The sequence below is a fragment of the Anomaloglossus baeobatrachus genome, chromosome 11, assembly GCF_048569485.1.
Source record: "Anomaloglossus baeobatrachus isolate aAnoBae1 chromosome 11, aAnoBae1.hap1, whole genome shotgun sequence".
NCBI lineage: Eukaryota > Metazoa > Chordata > Amphibia > Anura > Aromobatidae > Anomaloglossus > Anomaloglossus baeobatrachus.
In genome coordinates, this window is record NC_134363.1 from 120,674,255 (window position 1) to 120,691,628 (window position 17,374).

The following is a 17,374-nucleotide window of genomic DNA, read 5'->3' on the forward strand; positions in this document are numbered from 1 at the left end:
TGCTGAGCGAGGTCCAGTCCTTGCTGGGTAAGCTTAAATTCACATGCCAGATTATGCCCATGGGCAAGGTTTTTTCTTGGTGGCTTGCCGGCGCTACGGCCAGCGTGGGAGCACCACACCACTATGTTCGTCTGTCACCAGACCTGAATGCTGACTTATCTATTTGGGGGATGTTCCTAAAGAGTTACAATGGTCGGTCATTGCTGATGGACACCATGGTGGAGTACTCGGAGATTGATTTGGTTACCGATGCGGCAAGTGGTTCCGGTTTTGGGGCTTTTTTTGGTGGGCAGTGGTGCACCGTTCGATGGGCCGAGGTATGGTTTGGATCTGGTTTGGTTAAAAATATCGTGTTGCTGGAGGTTTTTTCAATCCTGGTGGCAGTGACTTTGTGGCCTTTTCACCTCCGATGGTTGGGGTTCTGCGTCGGCTGGTGTTGGTGTGTTTGTCGATTAATGCTCACATTACTGTTACCCATGTACCTGGTGTCCATAATTCCATTGCTGACGTGCTATCTCATTTTCAGTGGGAGCGTTTTCAGATCCTTGAACTGGAGGCGGAGGCAGTGGGCTTGAAATGCCCACCCAAACTTTGGATTGTGGTGTCAAGGCTGTCGGGCACTTGATTAGGGCATCTTTGGCTGATGCAAACTGGACTGCTTATCATCAGGCGTGGCAACAACAGGAGTTCTTGGTACATTCTTTTGGTTTCATGTTATCTGACGAGGATCAGGTAGGAGTATTGTTGCTGTGGGTTAGTCAGCGGTTTGTGGAAGGTTGGTCGCCTTTGAAGGTGAGTCGGTTGGTTGCGGGTCTAGCGTTTGGCTTCAAGTTGCGGAACAGGCGGGATTTAACAAAGAATTTTCTGCTGAAACAAGCTCTGAAGGGTTTTCGGTGAGGTACGGTACAGGAGGAGGCCATGTCCTTTATCCTGCTGGAGTGCTTGAGTTCGCAGTTTAAGTTGGTTTGTGTATCTCAGTTTGAGGTTGCATTGTTTTTCCGATTGGCCTTTTTGTTAGCCTTTTTTGGTGCCGCCAGGATAGGGGAGCTTATCTCTCACAGTAGGTGTAGTTCTGAGGGTGTTTTGGCTCAGGACATGGTTGTTACTGGGCGAGGGATTGAGTTTTGGATCAGGAGGTTAAAAAACGGATCAAACAAGGGCAGGTGGGTGGTCTTGGAGAGTGTTGCTGATTGCCTAATGTGCCCGTTGCTTTGTTTGCGAACTTTTATGTTTTTGAGGCCATGGGTGGATGGGCCACTGCTGTTCCATGAGGATGGCTCCTCCTTGTCAAGGTACCAATTTGGGGCAGTTTTTCGACAGTGCATGGAGGCTCTCGGTCTCGACCCGGCGTTTTATGCGCCTCATTCATTTCAGATCGGGGTGGTGACGGAGGTCGTTGTTTGTTGTTTGAGCCCGGATATCATTCAGCGGAATGGCTGATGGGAGTTCCGGCGTTAAAAGGATTATATTTGGCCTTAGGCTTTGTTAGTGTTTTGTGGTTTAGGCCGGACGGTGAGGAGCTAATATTTTGTTGGTTTTGGAGGCTCTACTGACTGGTTTTGTGTTTTGCTTTGTTTCATTGCAGAACGGGGCCCTCGCTTGGTTTGGATTATCGAACATTCTTTCGTGCATTGGGTGGCGGTCCAAGCCGATGTTCATGCAGAGGGTAGACAACTTGGTTTTTCGAGGAGTGCGGTTATAATCTAGTGGTTGGGTTTTCATGGAATGGGATGGGGCCCGGTGTTACGGGAGGTACACTGGGACGCTCGCTTTGATTGGGCTCCGGATATCTTGGCCCTGCATGCAGGTGGAAATGATTTAGGGGTTTTCCCTGTCAGGGACTTAATCAGGGACATGAAGCACAATTTATTTGAGGCTTTGGGTATCCTTTCCAGGACTTATTACGGTCTGGTCTGAATAAGTCCTGTGACGAACTTGGCGAATGGCTCGTTCAGTGGAGTGGATTGATAAAGCCCAGATTAAGGTTAATAGGGCGATTTTCAAATTTGTGATGAGGAATGGTGGTGTGGCTATTGGCCATTTTGACCTGGAGGCATTGGAGGAGGATTTTTGGTTGGCTGACGGGGTTCACCTTAATGCAGTGGGCACTGATTTATGGTCATTGAGGCTACAAGACGGGATAGAAAGGGCCATGGTTTTGTCAGTTCTGGGGGTCTCGAGCATTTGAGGTTTCAAAGTGCTCTAGTTGTGGTGCTTGGGGTGGGTCCTCTGAATTGGTTTAAATTGGTCTCGGGAATCCATGGAGTTATGGATCCCTTTAATTTACTGGTGGTGCTGGTCTGGTGATTTGGGGGGAACCTCCGGCAATGGAATGCCGGGTCTAATTATTGATTATTGGTGTACATTCCTTCCCCCCTTTTGGTATTGGTGCTCCCAAGTTGGTGGTTATGACTGGGAGTAAGTGTGGTCCAGGGGAGGTTACTGTTATTTGTTGTAATCACCAGACTTATGAGCTTCGAGGACCCCATCCAATCCAATTTATTTATAAATGTTATGTTGTTAAATAAAAGGCTGTTGTGGCCATTTTATCCAACATGGTGTCAGTGTCTTATTTCAGAACTAATAGCGGGGACTATGTGGGGGGGTTGGGTTTTTTAGGACTGAGCGTACTAGGGGAATGTCACCGTAACATCGATTATACCAAAGTCATGTGCACATGAATGTTCCTATCCCATACTCTGGACTTTCTGTCATTTATTAGATCATCAGTTTGTGCAAGGCTTATCATATCAATTTCACTGGAACAAAAAGTTACAGAACTTTCTTACAGTGTAAGGCAGTGTATCCCATCTACAGTGTGTTGCTTCTGTGCTATTTTTACATTAAAAAATACATATAAAATCACATTTGTGCTCATATCTGCTTTTAACTTACTAAATGTGCTCTGTATGTAGTATGAGATACTCTATTAATAAAAATTACTGAAACAAAAAATCACATTTGTGGCTAAAGGTGTGAATCAGGCAGGAAATATTACACAATGCCTTCTAAAAATATTCAGAGTTTATATAATACTTTTGCCAATGTCTACATTCACACATCTTCATAAATGAAAAAGAAATAAAAAAAAATGCAAAATATGGTTTTAAAGGGAAGCTGTTGCTAGAATCAACCCACCTAAGTCGTCTACATGGACATAAAACAAATGATACCTTGATATCTACGATATTATTAAAAAAAATCCCTCACATTTTTTTTAATATTGAAATGAGTTGTTAAGATCTATGGGACAGATATAGATCTCTTTGAGACTCTGCCTCCAGAGCTGATTATATATGAAAGGGAGCGTTACCAGTGTGAAACATATAATGACTGACAGTCTGCTCTCCTGATCTCCATGTCTCAGACTGGTAGCACTTCCTTTCATATATAGCTCTGAAATGAAAATCTATAAATTACTAGGATTTCACACCTTGAACAGTGAGTGTGTCGAGGAGAAATAGTCCATAGTTTCTCGAAATCTCCTTCTTAACAGTGAATGTCTGCTGAAATCTCGAATTGAAGGTCGCTGAGAGTCGGAGAAATTCAGACCACACAATATAGCTGGTATGAATTCCTTTCTCAGTGAGACGTGCTTTATTTTTATAAGCCTTTTTATAGAACAATAATGGGTTAATCTCTTAGTAAAATTCCTAAGTATGCCATTGGCTATATTAAAAGCATATGCAGAAAGCCTGTGAAGTTTGTCCATTTTAGGACTTCCTGTTTAGCCCCACCTGTTTTCGAACTCCATAACTTGCAGAGTTTTTGTCACGTAGCACCTAAGCCATGGATCCGAACTTTGTAGTCAGTCATAATCATTATCAATCTCTTCATTCTGTTCCCTTGTTTCACGATATCAGCTGCTGACCTTAGTGTACACAAGCTTAACAGTCTATTGTTACTTATATAGAAAAGAAAGCTTGGTTATAGAAAAGACATATAGAAAAAATATATTGGATTCTCACAGTAGAAAAGTACATAGAAAAATGTATTATATTCTCACAAGTGCATCCCAGACACTGTGTGTTTCCTGAAAGCAGACAACTCTACAGTTGTTTTCATGTGCTGTACCCACCTTTATGTGTTTGTCACAAACCGGTATTATACAGAAATTGTCGGATCAAAATCAGCAATTGAAATCTAAGGGTCCATGGAAAATATGGGACCGCACTCAGATGACAGAATGGAGAAGGTGGAGAAACTTTTTTTTTTATTGTCTACCTGTGAGAAAAACAGTTTCCACTCTGATCAGAGTCTAATTAGCATAATGGTGTGCACTTACCCTTAGATTAGAGAAGTACCGTAGTCTTCCTCTGTGACTTATAGGAGCTGGGAGCCTTACCCACACACTTTGCATACAAGAAATATTTGAGAACGATAGTAGCTCAGAAGTATCATTTATCAGCCAAGTACGAGTAAGGTAGAAAATATTCTTCCTCGGTTGATCAAGTCCTTTGTACTCTTACGCCTTTCAGCTGAAATTTTATCGCTCACTTCTTCCGCCTACTTTCTGTGCTGACCATATTGACCATGAGTTCAGATGTTGAAACCCTGGTGTTTAATGAAGTAAGTATCATGAATTTCAAGTATGCTTTATACTCATAATTACAGGTGTAGTGAGGTTCATTTTATATCTGTTGCTAAGATTTTATATTTTATCCTTGTTTTTTTATTCAAGTTTTACAATTAAGATTTTATTATACTTTGACCTTAATCTTAAATGTTTTTCCATCTTTTGCAATGGTCCCATGGCTTTCCAGCTGTTGAGAAACCTCAATTCCCAGCATACCCTGACATATGACTGATTGAACACCATTGATCTTTAGTAATACTTCCCACAGACATTTTACATGTGACACATTTTTTTATTGCACTACTATTCCATTTATAAATAACCAATTTATTTTGAATGTGGTTAAGACATCTTCTTAAGATTTTTTTTTAAGAAAATTAGCTTTTGCCTTGCCTGGTTAAATTGGTTTGAGGTTATGGTCTTTCTGCATGATCTGTATAGATACTGTATGCGCAGACATATATAATTGCATGAATTACTGCAGTATGCAGAGTCTGGTCAGTAATTCACTTATTATTATTATATTATTGTATCATTATTTTAATTATTATTACTACTACAACTAATAATAATAATAATAATAATAATAACAATTCTAATAAAATAATAATAATAATAATAAAGAATAAAATAATAATAAAAATTACTATAATTATTAGAATAATATAGGCATATGCATATAATAATAATATAGAATCCAATAATAACAATTCTAATAAAATAATAATAATAATAATAATATAGAAATATGACTATAATAATATACAATAATAATATACAATAATAATAATAATAAAAATAATATTAACAATTCGAAAAAATAATACTAGTAAAATAACAACAATAATAATATAGAAATATGAACAAAATAATAATAATAGTAATAATAATAGTTATTATTATTATTTTCACAGCTATTTCCTTTGGTACCTTATAATGCACTCATATAGTTGTACTCTCTTACTGGTTAGCAGATCCATAGACTGCAAAAAAAGAAAATTATTTATTTATTGTGACAAACATTCTCAAGACAGGGGAATACACTTCTCCCCCTCCTAATCCTTGACGCTGAAATTCCAGCATGAGCACTGTTGGTTTGGCTGTTTTAACTCTAAAGTACTTAATTGTTTTTTTAAAAAATAGGCTTCTAAACCAGAAAAAGCCTTTAGCTTTAAGACTACTACTGGGCTTCATCAGACAACCTGTAAACTTCTGTTATTTTTCCGGTCACTCAGCAGATGTGGAAACAATTTCTTAAGTTTTTAGAAGTTAAAAATACAGTCATGGCCAAAAGTGTTGGCACCCTTGAAATGTTTCCAAAACATGAAGTTTTTCTCTCAAAAAATTATTGCAAATACACATTTGTGTGTATTTTAACAACACAAAAAAACTGAGTGAAAAGTGACAAATTGGTCACAATTTCACACAAAACTCCAAAAATGGGCAGGACAAATAATTAATTAATATTTGGTTGCACACCCTTTTGAATAAATAACTGCAATCAATCACTTCTTATAACCATCATAAGAGCTATCCAGTGCTTTGTTTTCATCCATTTCTGGGGGCTTATTGAAGTATGTCTGGGGTCATTGTCCTGCTGGAAGACCCATGACCTATTACGAAAACACAGCTTTCTGACACTGGGCACTACAATGGGACCCAAAATCATTTGGTAGTATTGAGATTTCATGATGCCTTGCACACAGTTAAGGCACACAGTGCCAGAGGCAGCAAAAACAAACCTGGCACTGATTGTCCACAATTTCACTGCAACCACAGATCTGCTGCAGATTTATCTCTGTGTGTGACAGGGCCTTAACTCACAATTCATATGGGAAAGCACCTTGTGGACAGATGAGACCAAGATAGAGCTTTTTGGTAAAGTACATCATTCTACTGTTTACCAAAATGAAATGAGGCCAACAAAGAAAACAATGCAGTACCTACGGTCAAATATGGTGGAGGTCCAAAGATGTTTTGGAGGGTTTTTTGCTGCCTTTTTTTTAACATGTAATTATATTATATTAATTTTCTTGAGAAATACTTTATTTTCTGGAACAATTTCAAGGGTGCTAACACTTTTGGCCATAACGGTGTCTTATTTTTAAGACAAAATTTTAATATATATTGTCTCCATGGCTTTCCATCTGAGAGCAAACATCTTTTATTGCAGCCCCCTGCCTACTATCCCCCTCTTTATTTCATTTTCTTCTTCCTTACATTTTCTTCTTTATGATTATCTTTGTTAAACGAATAAAAAAAACATTACAAGTTAATGTTGACCAATAATTCGCTTGACGAAGGTCTTAATACTTAATTTGAGTTTTTCTTTTCTTCTTTAATGGAAATTGTTTTGTAAACTTCTTTGTTTTGCAAGTAACCATTAGCCTGTATCATTATGTAATCTGGTCTTTATGTACAATTATCTACTAAAAAAAACTATAATACATAAATATTGCATTTCATATAACTTTTGAAGGGTGTGGGGCTCATACTGAGTTCTGCTTTTTGCCATCTGTAATCGGTTGGTTACTGATGCGGAAAATTGAGGACTTTCATTCTCAGTAAACATTTATGTAAAGTTACAGTGTTGGTGTACGGAGAAGTAATGTACCCTGCAGCTGTAATATACAAATAGTGCATATAAGCATTAGTTCAAAAGAAAACATAATAGACACATTACAAAACTGATGACTCAAACTGAAATCTATGAAAAACTATCATATATATATTATTTTGAAACTTAATTAGCGCACAATTCATGTGAAACTAGCCTTAAATGTGGCATTTTTTTTTGTAAATTGCACATTTTATGTAAATTGTACAATCATGAAAAAATCTTATTTACCGATACTGATCTTTTCTGATTGCCTTCTTCACAGTTTATGTGATTTTTAATGGATAGAGAAGAGAAAACTCCTTTGAAAACAAAAGGATCGGAGGTTTACATTTAAACTCACCAAACTTTCTTTTTCTCTAACATGGTGTGTCTTGGGAGAGCAAGGAAGCCCCCCTTAAATGACCACAGATTAGCTTGAATGTAGCTGATTGGCTGTCACTTAACAGCCGTGGCCCAGACGTGTAATGTCACAGGTGAGGGACAGTTCTGTGGTGGCTGGCAATAGAAGATTATGGCGTTTGGCTGCGCAAAATGCTCCCTGACTTTCTATTATTCCTACTGTCAGTGTACTAGGTATTTCCTCTGCTGGGTTTTTATCCTTTTCATCTGTGTTTCCCCTTGGGTTTAAATACTATCATTATCCCTGGACTTGTGCGGGTGATATTCAGTTCCTTCACAAGCTCTGGATGCAAACTGGCAGCTTGCACTCATCTGTAGGATCGTTGCTACTGTGGCGCCCTGGACTAGCTAGGTCGTCACAGGTAACATACATACACCCCCACCCCCACTAGACAGTAACATTAGCCAAACACAAAACCCTTGTTGCCTCCCTCCAGGGTCTGATGTTCACACCAGGTTGGGCGGAGCCAAGCGGTTGGCCCTGCCCACCGAGGAGTTCACAGGCCTGGAGGCGAGAAAAGGGACAGTTTAGTCCAGGAGGTTGAAGTGAGAGGAGTAAAGTGGAGAGTGTCTGGGTTTGTGGCCCAGGCACTGACAACAAGGTTGGCAGACGGTGGTGGCCGTCCGCAGGAGTGGTGAATCAACGCGGAACTGTAGGACCAGGGTCGGGCGGTGGCCCGCCGGTACCGACCGGGGAGCGAAGTGAAGCCAGCACACACAGGCAGGGCCATCGGACCCCGACTAGGCTTGGAGTTGCCGTCAATAGTCAAATCCGAGTGTGACAGGAACCCCAGGGGTTTCCTAACAGCCAAAGACCCGTTAGAAGGCAACCGTCCGCACCGTGAGGGTATACAGCTACCGCCTAAGGCTAGAGACCCAAGGCCCAGCGCCTGCGGGCAAACGGGCTCCTCCGGCATCCATACACCGGGGAGCGGACTACCGTTGGGGACCCATCGTAGTCAAACAGTACACAAAGGTGCAGGGAAAGACAGCCGCCATCACCTGTCCAGGGAGAGACACTGCAGCCGGCTGCGGGATCCGTCCATCCAGCCGTTTGGTTTACCGAGGACTTTGTGCATCTCTTACTGAGTGAGTACACCCGTGCCATCCGGCACCATGCCGCGCTGTCCCTGCAACCCTGCACCTCACCAACCCTGCCTCCCCGTCACACCACCGGGCCCCGGGACCACCGACCCCTACCCACAGAGGGGGAAAACAACATCCTAGCTGCTCCCTACCATCGCTCCCGGGATCCCCGTCACCAGCAGCGGTGGTGCCCATCTTCACCACAATCCGTGGTGGCGTCACGGACTAAATCCCCAAACAAACCAACCACCCTTTTCACTCACGGGCAAGGAGCGCCGCTCAAGTCCCCGGATCCGGCCGAAAATTTTGGAGCGCCGCCATCTTTGGCACGAAAATCTCCCGCTCGAGCGTCTTCTCCGAGCAGGGAAGGCGCGAAAGCGAAGCCCCGCCCCCAACAAGCGGAAGTGCTGAAGAGAACCAAGGGTGGGGCGGGTGTGTGTCTGCCTGATGTAGCTGAGGCTATAAAAGCGGGGACGCCAGGACTCTGCAACATATCCGGTTCCTGGAAACCTGCCAGCAAGCATGTCTGTCCCGTCCGGTGATGCCAAAATTCCCGAGCCCACGCCAGGAACGGCAGCGTGGGTGGAATCCCGGACCGCACAAATGTGCTGCCGCCTTCAAACCCAGGTCCGGTTCTTGATGGAGCGCTGGGTGGCCGAGATGGAGGAAGTGGCGGCGGCCGTGCGGAGACGCGAGGTGGAGGAAGTGTTGGAGGAGCGGGTAAGCGACCCACGCCCCTGTGTCCGAGAAGGACCGGCGGCTGAGGGGCCCGGCCTGCACCCGCTCACCCTCCTGCCTCCCCGGCCATCCATACTGGTTGCTGTTGCCCCTCCGCTCGGACCTCTACCCCCAACACCGGTAGCGGAATCAAACCCGTCCGCCCTAGAGGACCGACCTGGGGGCGTTGTTTGTGAATGGCCCGCATCCCTTCCGCTGCCATGGAAGATACCGCGGGAGGTATCCACCTGCGACAAGAAGCCGTCGGCCCCGGAAGTGGCCGCACCTGAGACCGTCCCGGCCCCGGCAGTCCGCCCGGCCGTGGAGGAACCGGCCGCTGCGGGCCCAAAGGCCCAACCGGTGAGGCCAGCTATCCCTGAGTCCCACGCCTCGGCTGAGGCTGCGCCGGGCCGCCACTGCAACGCCGCAGTTCAGGCCACGTCACTGCAGGACCCCCACGAGAAAGTAACGGTTGTGGCCGGTGTGGGCATAGTCCAGCGGGGCCCGACCCGGGCGCAGGGGTCTGCCAACGCCCCTTATTGGGACAGGGAACCAAACCAGTTGGGCCGAGAGATTGCCGCCAGAGAGCAGCAGAGGGCCGAAGTGATGGCGCGAGTGATTAAGGAGAAGGATGCACTCCGCCATGCTACCTTTCGGGTGCGGGGCCCGGTGTACGAAGGCCAAGTCCGGCAGTTTGACATGCGGAGGGAGTTTGGTTTCATCTACGAGCCGGGCCTGGAGGCCGAAGTGTTTGTGGCCCGCCGCGATGTAAACTCACACCTTCCCACGGGCCACCCAGGTCGCGATCTTTTGCCTGGCGACCTGGTAACTTACACCCGCCACTGCGGGGAGAGGGGCTGGTTCGCCCTAGATGTTAAGCAAAGGAAGAGCCGCGGTGTGCAGATGCGGCCCCAGCCCCCTCCTCCACCGAGCCGTCCGGATATCGAGCTGGAGGAGGTCCTGGATGAGTGCGACTTCAAATAGTGGCAGCGGTCCACCGTTGCATAGAGTTGTTCCCCGTTGGGACCCCCAGCACCGTTAAATATGTGAGTGAATGACAATAATCATCCGAAAGACCATCTGATTTATCTACGTGATTATCCCGGCCGTGGCCGGCAAGTTGTCCCCGGAGGGACTCTGTGTGTTTTTACCACCCACATGAGAAACTGCTCATGAACATGGCTGAGAACTGGCAGGCCACCCATGAACTGGTGGGCTTGTAAATAATATTGTGGTATGGAAACCGTTGCCGCCTCCAGAGAGGCAGATTGGAGGAAGGGCCCACAGCAGAGCAGGCTGGGGCCCGGCCACCACCAGGACCGTTGGCCATCCTCTGGGGGGTCAGGGGTCCCCCTGGACGTGGGGTCCCCTGAAGTGACAGTCGGGTGCGAGTAACCATACCCGTTCCCGCTCGGGCAGCCTGAACTTGGACTGGGGTCAAGGGGTGCTGCCCACTTCTTAGGGGCAGCATCAGGGCTAGGTTGCTTGGGTGGGAGAGCGGAAGACATCTTTCCGTCCGTCATTATTAAGAATGTTTTTATGTGTAACGTTTGAAGTGACCTGACAAAAATGCTTATGTTTGATATGTTGACATCAAAGTGTAGACTGGAGGAAAAACGGGTTTAAAAACCGCGCTAGGAAACCACGAGCAAGGATGTAAATGAATATTTTTCTTTTATTTAGATAATTCCAACGCGTTTCGGAGACCCATCTGTCTCCTTCATCAGGAAGGAGACAGATGGGTCTCCGAAACGCGTTGGAATTATCTAAATAAAAGAAAAATATTCATTTACATCCTTGCTCGTGGTTTCCTAGCGCGGTTTTTAAACCCGTTTTTCCTCCAGTCTACACTTTGATATCCTTTGCTCAGACACGGGGCCGCTGCTGAACCACTAAAGCACTCATCCACGTTCTCTAAGGGGTTGTGACTGGCACAACCCAGCCAGGTGAGTGTGTTTTAACCCTTTTTCCCTCTGCCCTGTAAATCGGGTAAGACCCTATTGCGCCTTTTCTCTCCTACTACAGCTTCTGATATGTTGACATGTTATTTATGTTTTACAGTTTTGGAAAAAAAAAAAAATAAATAAAACCAGTGATGGACGGGCAGCCCGCGGACGGTCTGCATTTCACCAAGGGGGAATGTGGCGCCCTGGACTAGCCAGGTCGTCACAGGTAACATACATACACCCCCACCCCCACTAGACAGTAACATTAGCCAAACACAAAACCCTTGTTGCCTCCCTCCAGGGTCTGATGTCCACACCAGGTGGGGCAGAGCCAAGCGGTTGGCCCCGCCCACCGAGGAGTTCACAGGCCTGGAGGCGGGAAAAGGGACAGTTTAGTCCAGGAGGTTGAAGTGAGAGGAGTAAAGTGGAGAGTGTCTGGGTTTGTGGCCCAGGCACTGACAACAAGGTTGGCAGACAGTGGTGGCCGTCCGCAGGAGTGGTGAATCAACGCGGAACCTTAGGACCGGGGCCGGGCGGTGGCCCACCGGTACCGACCGGGGAGCGAAGTGAAGCCAGCACACACAGGCAGAGCCATCGGACCCCGACTAGGCTTGGAGTTGCCGTCAATAGTCAAATCCGAGTGTGACAGGAACCCCATTGTTTCCTAACAGCCAAAGACCCGTTAGAAGGCAACCGTCCGCACCGTGAGGGTATACAGCTACCGCCTAAGGCTAGAGACCCAAGGGCCAGCGCCTGCGGGCAAACGGGCTCCTCCGGCATCCATACACCGGGGAGCGGACTACCGTTGGGGACCCATCGTAGTCAAACAGTACACAAAGGTGCAGGGAAAGACAGCCGCCATCACCTGTCCGGGGAGAGACACTGCAGCCCGCTGCGGGACCCGTCCATCCAGCCGTTTGGTTTACCGAGGACTTTGTGCATCTCTTACTGAGTGAGTACACCCGTGCCATCCGGCATCGCGCCGCGCTGTCCCTGCAACCCTGCACCTCACCAACCCTGCCTCCCTGTCACACCACCGGGCCCCGGGACCACCGACCCCTACCCACGGAGGTGGAAAACAACATCCTAGCTGCTCCCTACCATCGCTCCCGAGATCCCCGTCACCAGCAGCGGTGGTGCCCATCTTCACCACAACCCGTGGGTGGCGTCACGGACTAAATCCTGAAACAAACCAACCACCCTTTTCACTCACGGGTGAGGAGCGCCGCTCGAGTCCCCGGATCCGGCCCACTGCTCGAGCCACCGAGCAGCAGCCGCAGTAGCGCCGAACCCGAGCGTTAGCGAGCGCAGCGGCGGCGTCCTCCCCGCCCGCGACACTACTCTTTGCTGAACTTCTTCCTGAGGCATATATAGATAAGTTGTTCACGCGCTTTCCCCATGGGTGTACTCCCTTTGTCTTCTTTAGTGTTTAGTGGGGTTGATGAAGAGCTCATCCCATCCGTTCCCTATCTAGTGCCCAGCTCTAGGGTCATCCCAGGGTCAGGTATCCTACTTAACGCATAGGTGCAGAACCTATCTAGGGTGGTGAGGGACCCCAGTTAACAGCGGTAGGTTTGGTCAGGGGTCACTATCTCTCATTTCCCTAGATGCAGTTTCCCTGTTCACTTGGTATTTATCCATACCTAGCATGACATGTAAACCTAGCTTTAGCAATGAGCAGGATATGTGCTTTGATTGACAGTTTATAATAAAGTCGAAAGTAGTTCCTCTGCACTGCCCATATAACCAAACGATGAGTTGAATAAAATGTAACAGGTTTATTTATTTACGCGTTTCGAAGGCGATCTGTCCTCTTCTTCAGGATGAAACCATAATGGACATTTTTAACCTTCTAACTTCCTAACGAAAAAAAATATGTTTTAAAAATTGCGCTAATGTAAAGTAGACATGTGGGAAATGTTATTTATTAACTAGTTTGTTTGGTAAAAATTAATAGTTTTGAGATTTTGAAGATTTCACCAAATTACTGATATTTTCACAAATAAACGCAAATAATATTGACAAAATTTTACCGGTTACATGGAGTACAAAATGTCGAAAAAAGCATTCTCAGAATCACTGGGATATGTTGAAGCGTTCCAGAGTTATTACATCATGAAATGATACTGGTCAGATTTAAATAATGAGGATCCGTCATTAACTCTTTTAACTCTTTTATCACCTATGATGTACCTGTATATCCAAGGTCGTGTGTTCGCTGATCTGATTCACCTGCACCTATTAACTAGTTAAATCCCACTGTCTATCTCTGACACGTTTTTGGTGCAGTTTGTTGCCCAAAACTGCATATCTTTCCTTCCCCAGCAAAGTATGAAAATTTAGAAAGGCTGTGCGCATGTTGCTTCTTTTTTCTTTGCAGTTCTGAGTGCAGAAAAAAAAGCAGCATGCGAATTCTTTGTGCGTTTTTGACCAGCGTTTTAGTGACTTGCAAATACCAGGGATCGGCGGGTCTAACTGGGTTAAAAAAAATGGTTCAGGCCCGGAATTGATCCCAGGTATCTGGCCGGATACCAATCCCTGTATATGTCAATAGGAGCCAGAATCCAGCGCTTAAAAATGGTGATAGCAGGAATAGGGGGATAAGAGCAAGTGGGATATTTACCAAGTCTCCAGCACGGCTGTAAATGCTCCTGGGGCTGCTCATTTTACTTCTGGGGCCACTCATTAGCCTCATACAGTACATATTCACTGCTTTCCCTGCCCACCGGTGTTTGTGATTGGTTATAGTCAGACAGCGCCCCCACTCTGAGTGGCAGCGTGTCTGACTGCTTGCAATCATAGACGCTATGTGTGTCTATATCATAATAATTTTAAAAATCTATTTGTGGTCCCCCCCCAATTTTGATACCCAGCCATGATAAAGCCCGATAGCTGGGACAGGTATTCTCAGGCTTGGGAGACCTGTGCTTATTGAGCCCCCCAGTCTAAAAATAGCAGCCTGCAGACGCCCAGGATTGCAACATCCATTAGATGCGACCATCCCGAAACCTTACCCAGCTCTTCCGGATTGCCCTGGTGCAGTGGCGCCTTGGTTAATGACAGTTCACAGCTGCCACCAAGCTCTAGATTAGTATTGAGAGGCGTCTATGAGACCCCCATTATTAATCTATAACTGAAAAGAAATAGACAAACACCGAAAAAATCATTTATTTGAAATAAAAGACAAAAGAGCACCCGCTTTCACCCCTTTGTTAACCCCAAAAATACCTCTGAAAGTCCAACATAATCCACACGAGGTCCCACGACAGTCACCGCTATGCTTCATCTGAAGCTCACAGCGAGTATCATAAAACTTGACAGCCTGCTGTGAGCTTCAGGCAAAGACTGAGTGAGCCACGTGGTGAGCAGTGATGTCACTCAGGTTAGTTGCGGTCACAGTTGGAGGTTCCCACGATCCTCCACATGTGACCGCAGGTAACTTTGACTTCAGGTGACTTCAAGCCACTGGGGACCAACCTTTTTAAATAATTTCCTTGTGACTTGACACCCAGTGACTTTTTTCCCTGAAATGCTGTAGTATTTTAGAAGCGGTTGAAGCTATACCAATGTGTCTCCACACTTACATGTTAAAAAACAATCCAGCAGTTATTCTCCCTCCATCGATCCACCTTACTTTATTGCTAATCTTTTGAATGTACATTACCATGTAGTTGGGGACAGCTTATGCCTCAGTCACTGGTTTATCTCATTCTTGTGAATTCACATGTTATACATGAGCACTAATGTTTCTCTTTTTATGTTTTAAAAACAGGGATTTAATTCTGCTTATTCTGATGCTACAACTAATTTTAACCAAAACTACATTGGCTTTACGTGTGACAATTCCTTGGGTGACGACTTCCAAGAACATGAGAAACACAAGACACTCTACCTTGTTATAATCCCAGTACTCTACAGCCTGGTGTTCGTGGTTGGATTAGTGGGAAACAGCCTTGTCCTCTTCATTCTGATGACAAAACATCGCTCACGATCCAGTACGGACAATTTCCTTTTGCACTTGGCCTTCGCTGATTTGCTGATGCTTGTTACTTTCCCTTTTGCTATTACAGAGGCTGTGGTTGGGTGGAAATTTGGGGATTTTCTCTGTAAGATTGTGGGAGCCATCAGTCGTTTGAATTTCTATTGCAGCAGTCTTCTCCTGGGGTGTATTAGCATTGACCGCTACCTGTCTATCATCTACGCTATTCACACTTTCAAGAAACGAAGTATTAAGACAATTCACTTCTATTGCTTTGTTTTGTGGATTGTTTGCTTTTTGCTTTCAGTGCCAAATATGTTTATTTTGGGAACCCACCAACTAGATAATTATACCTGGTGCACGTACAAGCAAAACTATTTTCCCAGCAATACTTGGTGGCAAATCGGAAGATTTACTAATCACTTTGTGGGGTTTTTACTTCCAATGATCATCATGACCATATGCTATTCCCGCATAATAGCCACCCTATGTAGGTCCCCGAGGCGAGAGAAGAGAAAAGCGGTCAGAGTCGCTCTGGTGATTACGGGAGTCTTCTTCTTGTGCTGGACTCCGTTCAATGTGGCGGTATTTCTGGATACTCTGGATCAATATGGATGGATAAATAGTTGCGCGATTCAGAATACTCTGCCTATAACGATAACGGTCACAGAATTATTTGGATATCTGCATAGTTGTTTGAATCCCTTGCTTTACGCATTTGTGGGGGCAAAGTTCAGGAACGATGCTCTGACAGTTCTAAAACACTTCGGATGCTTCCAGTCCGAGATGTTTGACCGCGGCACATCACTCAGAAGAAAGAGCAGCACCACAGATTCTGAAAGTCGGACAGTTATCTCCAGCATTTAAGCAATTACACATCATTCCTACTGTGATCTTCAATCATAAATGATCCTACCACATAATACAATGTTCCCTGTGCTAATGTACAGACAATGATGAATGAATACATGAGCGAACCCGGACAGTAAAGTTCTGGATTCATACCGGACACCTGGTGCCTGGGGCTCGAACTCCAACACAGACTTTTCACGGAATTTTATGTTTGAATTTGGAGTTTGGGTTCTGTTCATATGCCAATAAAGTGTCTTGAAAGGCAGCCCCTAGCATTTACAGCAGAGAAGTTTGGGTCCCCATAGAATTATATCTAGTTTGGTGTCCGGTGTCATGTTCTGGTCAAGTCTGGGTCCTGAACTGAGCTTTTAAGTAAAGTTTGGCCGAACTTGGTGAACCCGATCTTCCACGGGTCCACTCATACCCACGTATGGATAAAGACTGTAACCTGCTGTAAAAACGTTGCTTTTACCGTTTCTACTGTACTATTGTTTGCTGTGTAATGTATTCCGTCTAGACTTCATTGCTCTGATTTTCGTTGCTGTATTACATTTTACAGGTGACAGTATTGTTTATGTAAATTTCTAAATCTGTGTTCACATCTGTTTTAGGAAATTCCGTGTTTTTGCTCCGCTCCAAAGATAGAAAAATAGAATTCACGCAGGGGAAGAAGCTGTATGTTATGTGTCCAAATGGCACCCGACAGACCCTAATGAGCTATCGAGTTGCCATCAAGGTGTCCAACATTTAACTTAAAGAAAAAAATAGGAAACCATGCTTTTCCAGTTAAAGTGGTTCTCTACTACTCAATCCTTCTCAATTTCTATGTTTCCCCTTTTTGAAATAATAAAACTTATACTCACTTCCATTGCCAGTGCCATTCTATCGTATGTCACTGTCTTCCCTAGGATTAGTGATACATCACGCCATCCCAGAGGCCAGGTAGTGGCTGCTTCGCTCTCCCCGCGAGAGAGGAACAGCACTAACTTTTTCTGGATGTAAGCCATTGTCTGAAGGTGGGTAGAGTGAAGTGGCCAGTGATTGGCCGCAGGGATGGCATGATGTATCACTAATCCTAGGGAAGACAGTGATATACTGCTGGAATGGCGCTGGCACTGGAAGCGAGTATAAGTGTTATCATTTTCATAGGGGAATCATATGGATTGAGAAGGGACCATCTGAGTAGTCAACAACCCCTT

At 45.2% G+C, this 17,374-nt stretch overlaps 1 protein-coding gene across 1 annotated transcript; it reads left to right on the top strand.

Moving 5' to 3' along the window:
• Positions 1-4,480: 4,480 nt before the first annotated feature.
• Positions 4,481-17,009, top strand: CXCR5 (C-X-C motif chemokine receptor 5). The gene is made up of 2 exons (XM_075327971.1): positions 4,481-4,569; positions 15,117-17,009. The coding sequence occupies exons 1-2, from the start codon at positions 4,534-4,536 to the stop codon at positions 16,188-16,190; spliced, it is 1,110 nt and encodes a 369-aa protein (XP_075184086.1). The 5' UTR covers positions 4,481-4,533; the 3' UTR covers positions 16,191-17,009.
• The last annotated feature ends 365 nt before the right edge of the window (positions 17,010-17,374 follow it).

Excerpts from the sequence above, each read along its gene's own strand:
- CXCR5 (XM_075327971.1), top strand. The coding sequence starts at position 4,534 with ATGAGTTCAGATGTTGAAACCCTGGTGTTTAATGAA. Across the intron at positions 4,570-15,116 it reads AAACCCTGGTGTTTAATGAA|GGATTTAATTCTGCTTATTC; the intron begins GTAAGTATCATG and ends TTTTAAAAACAG.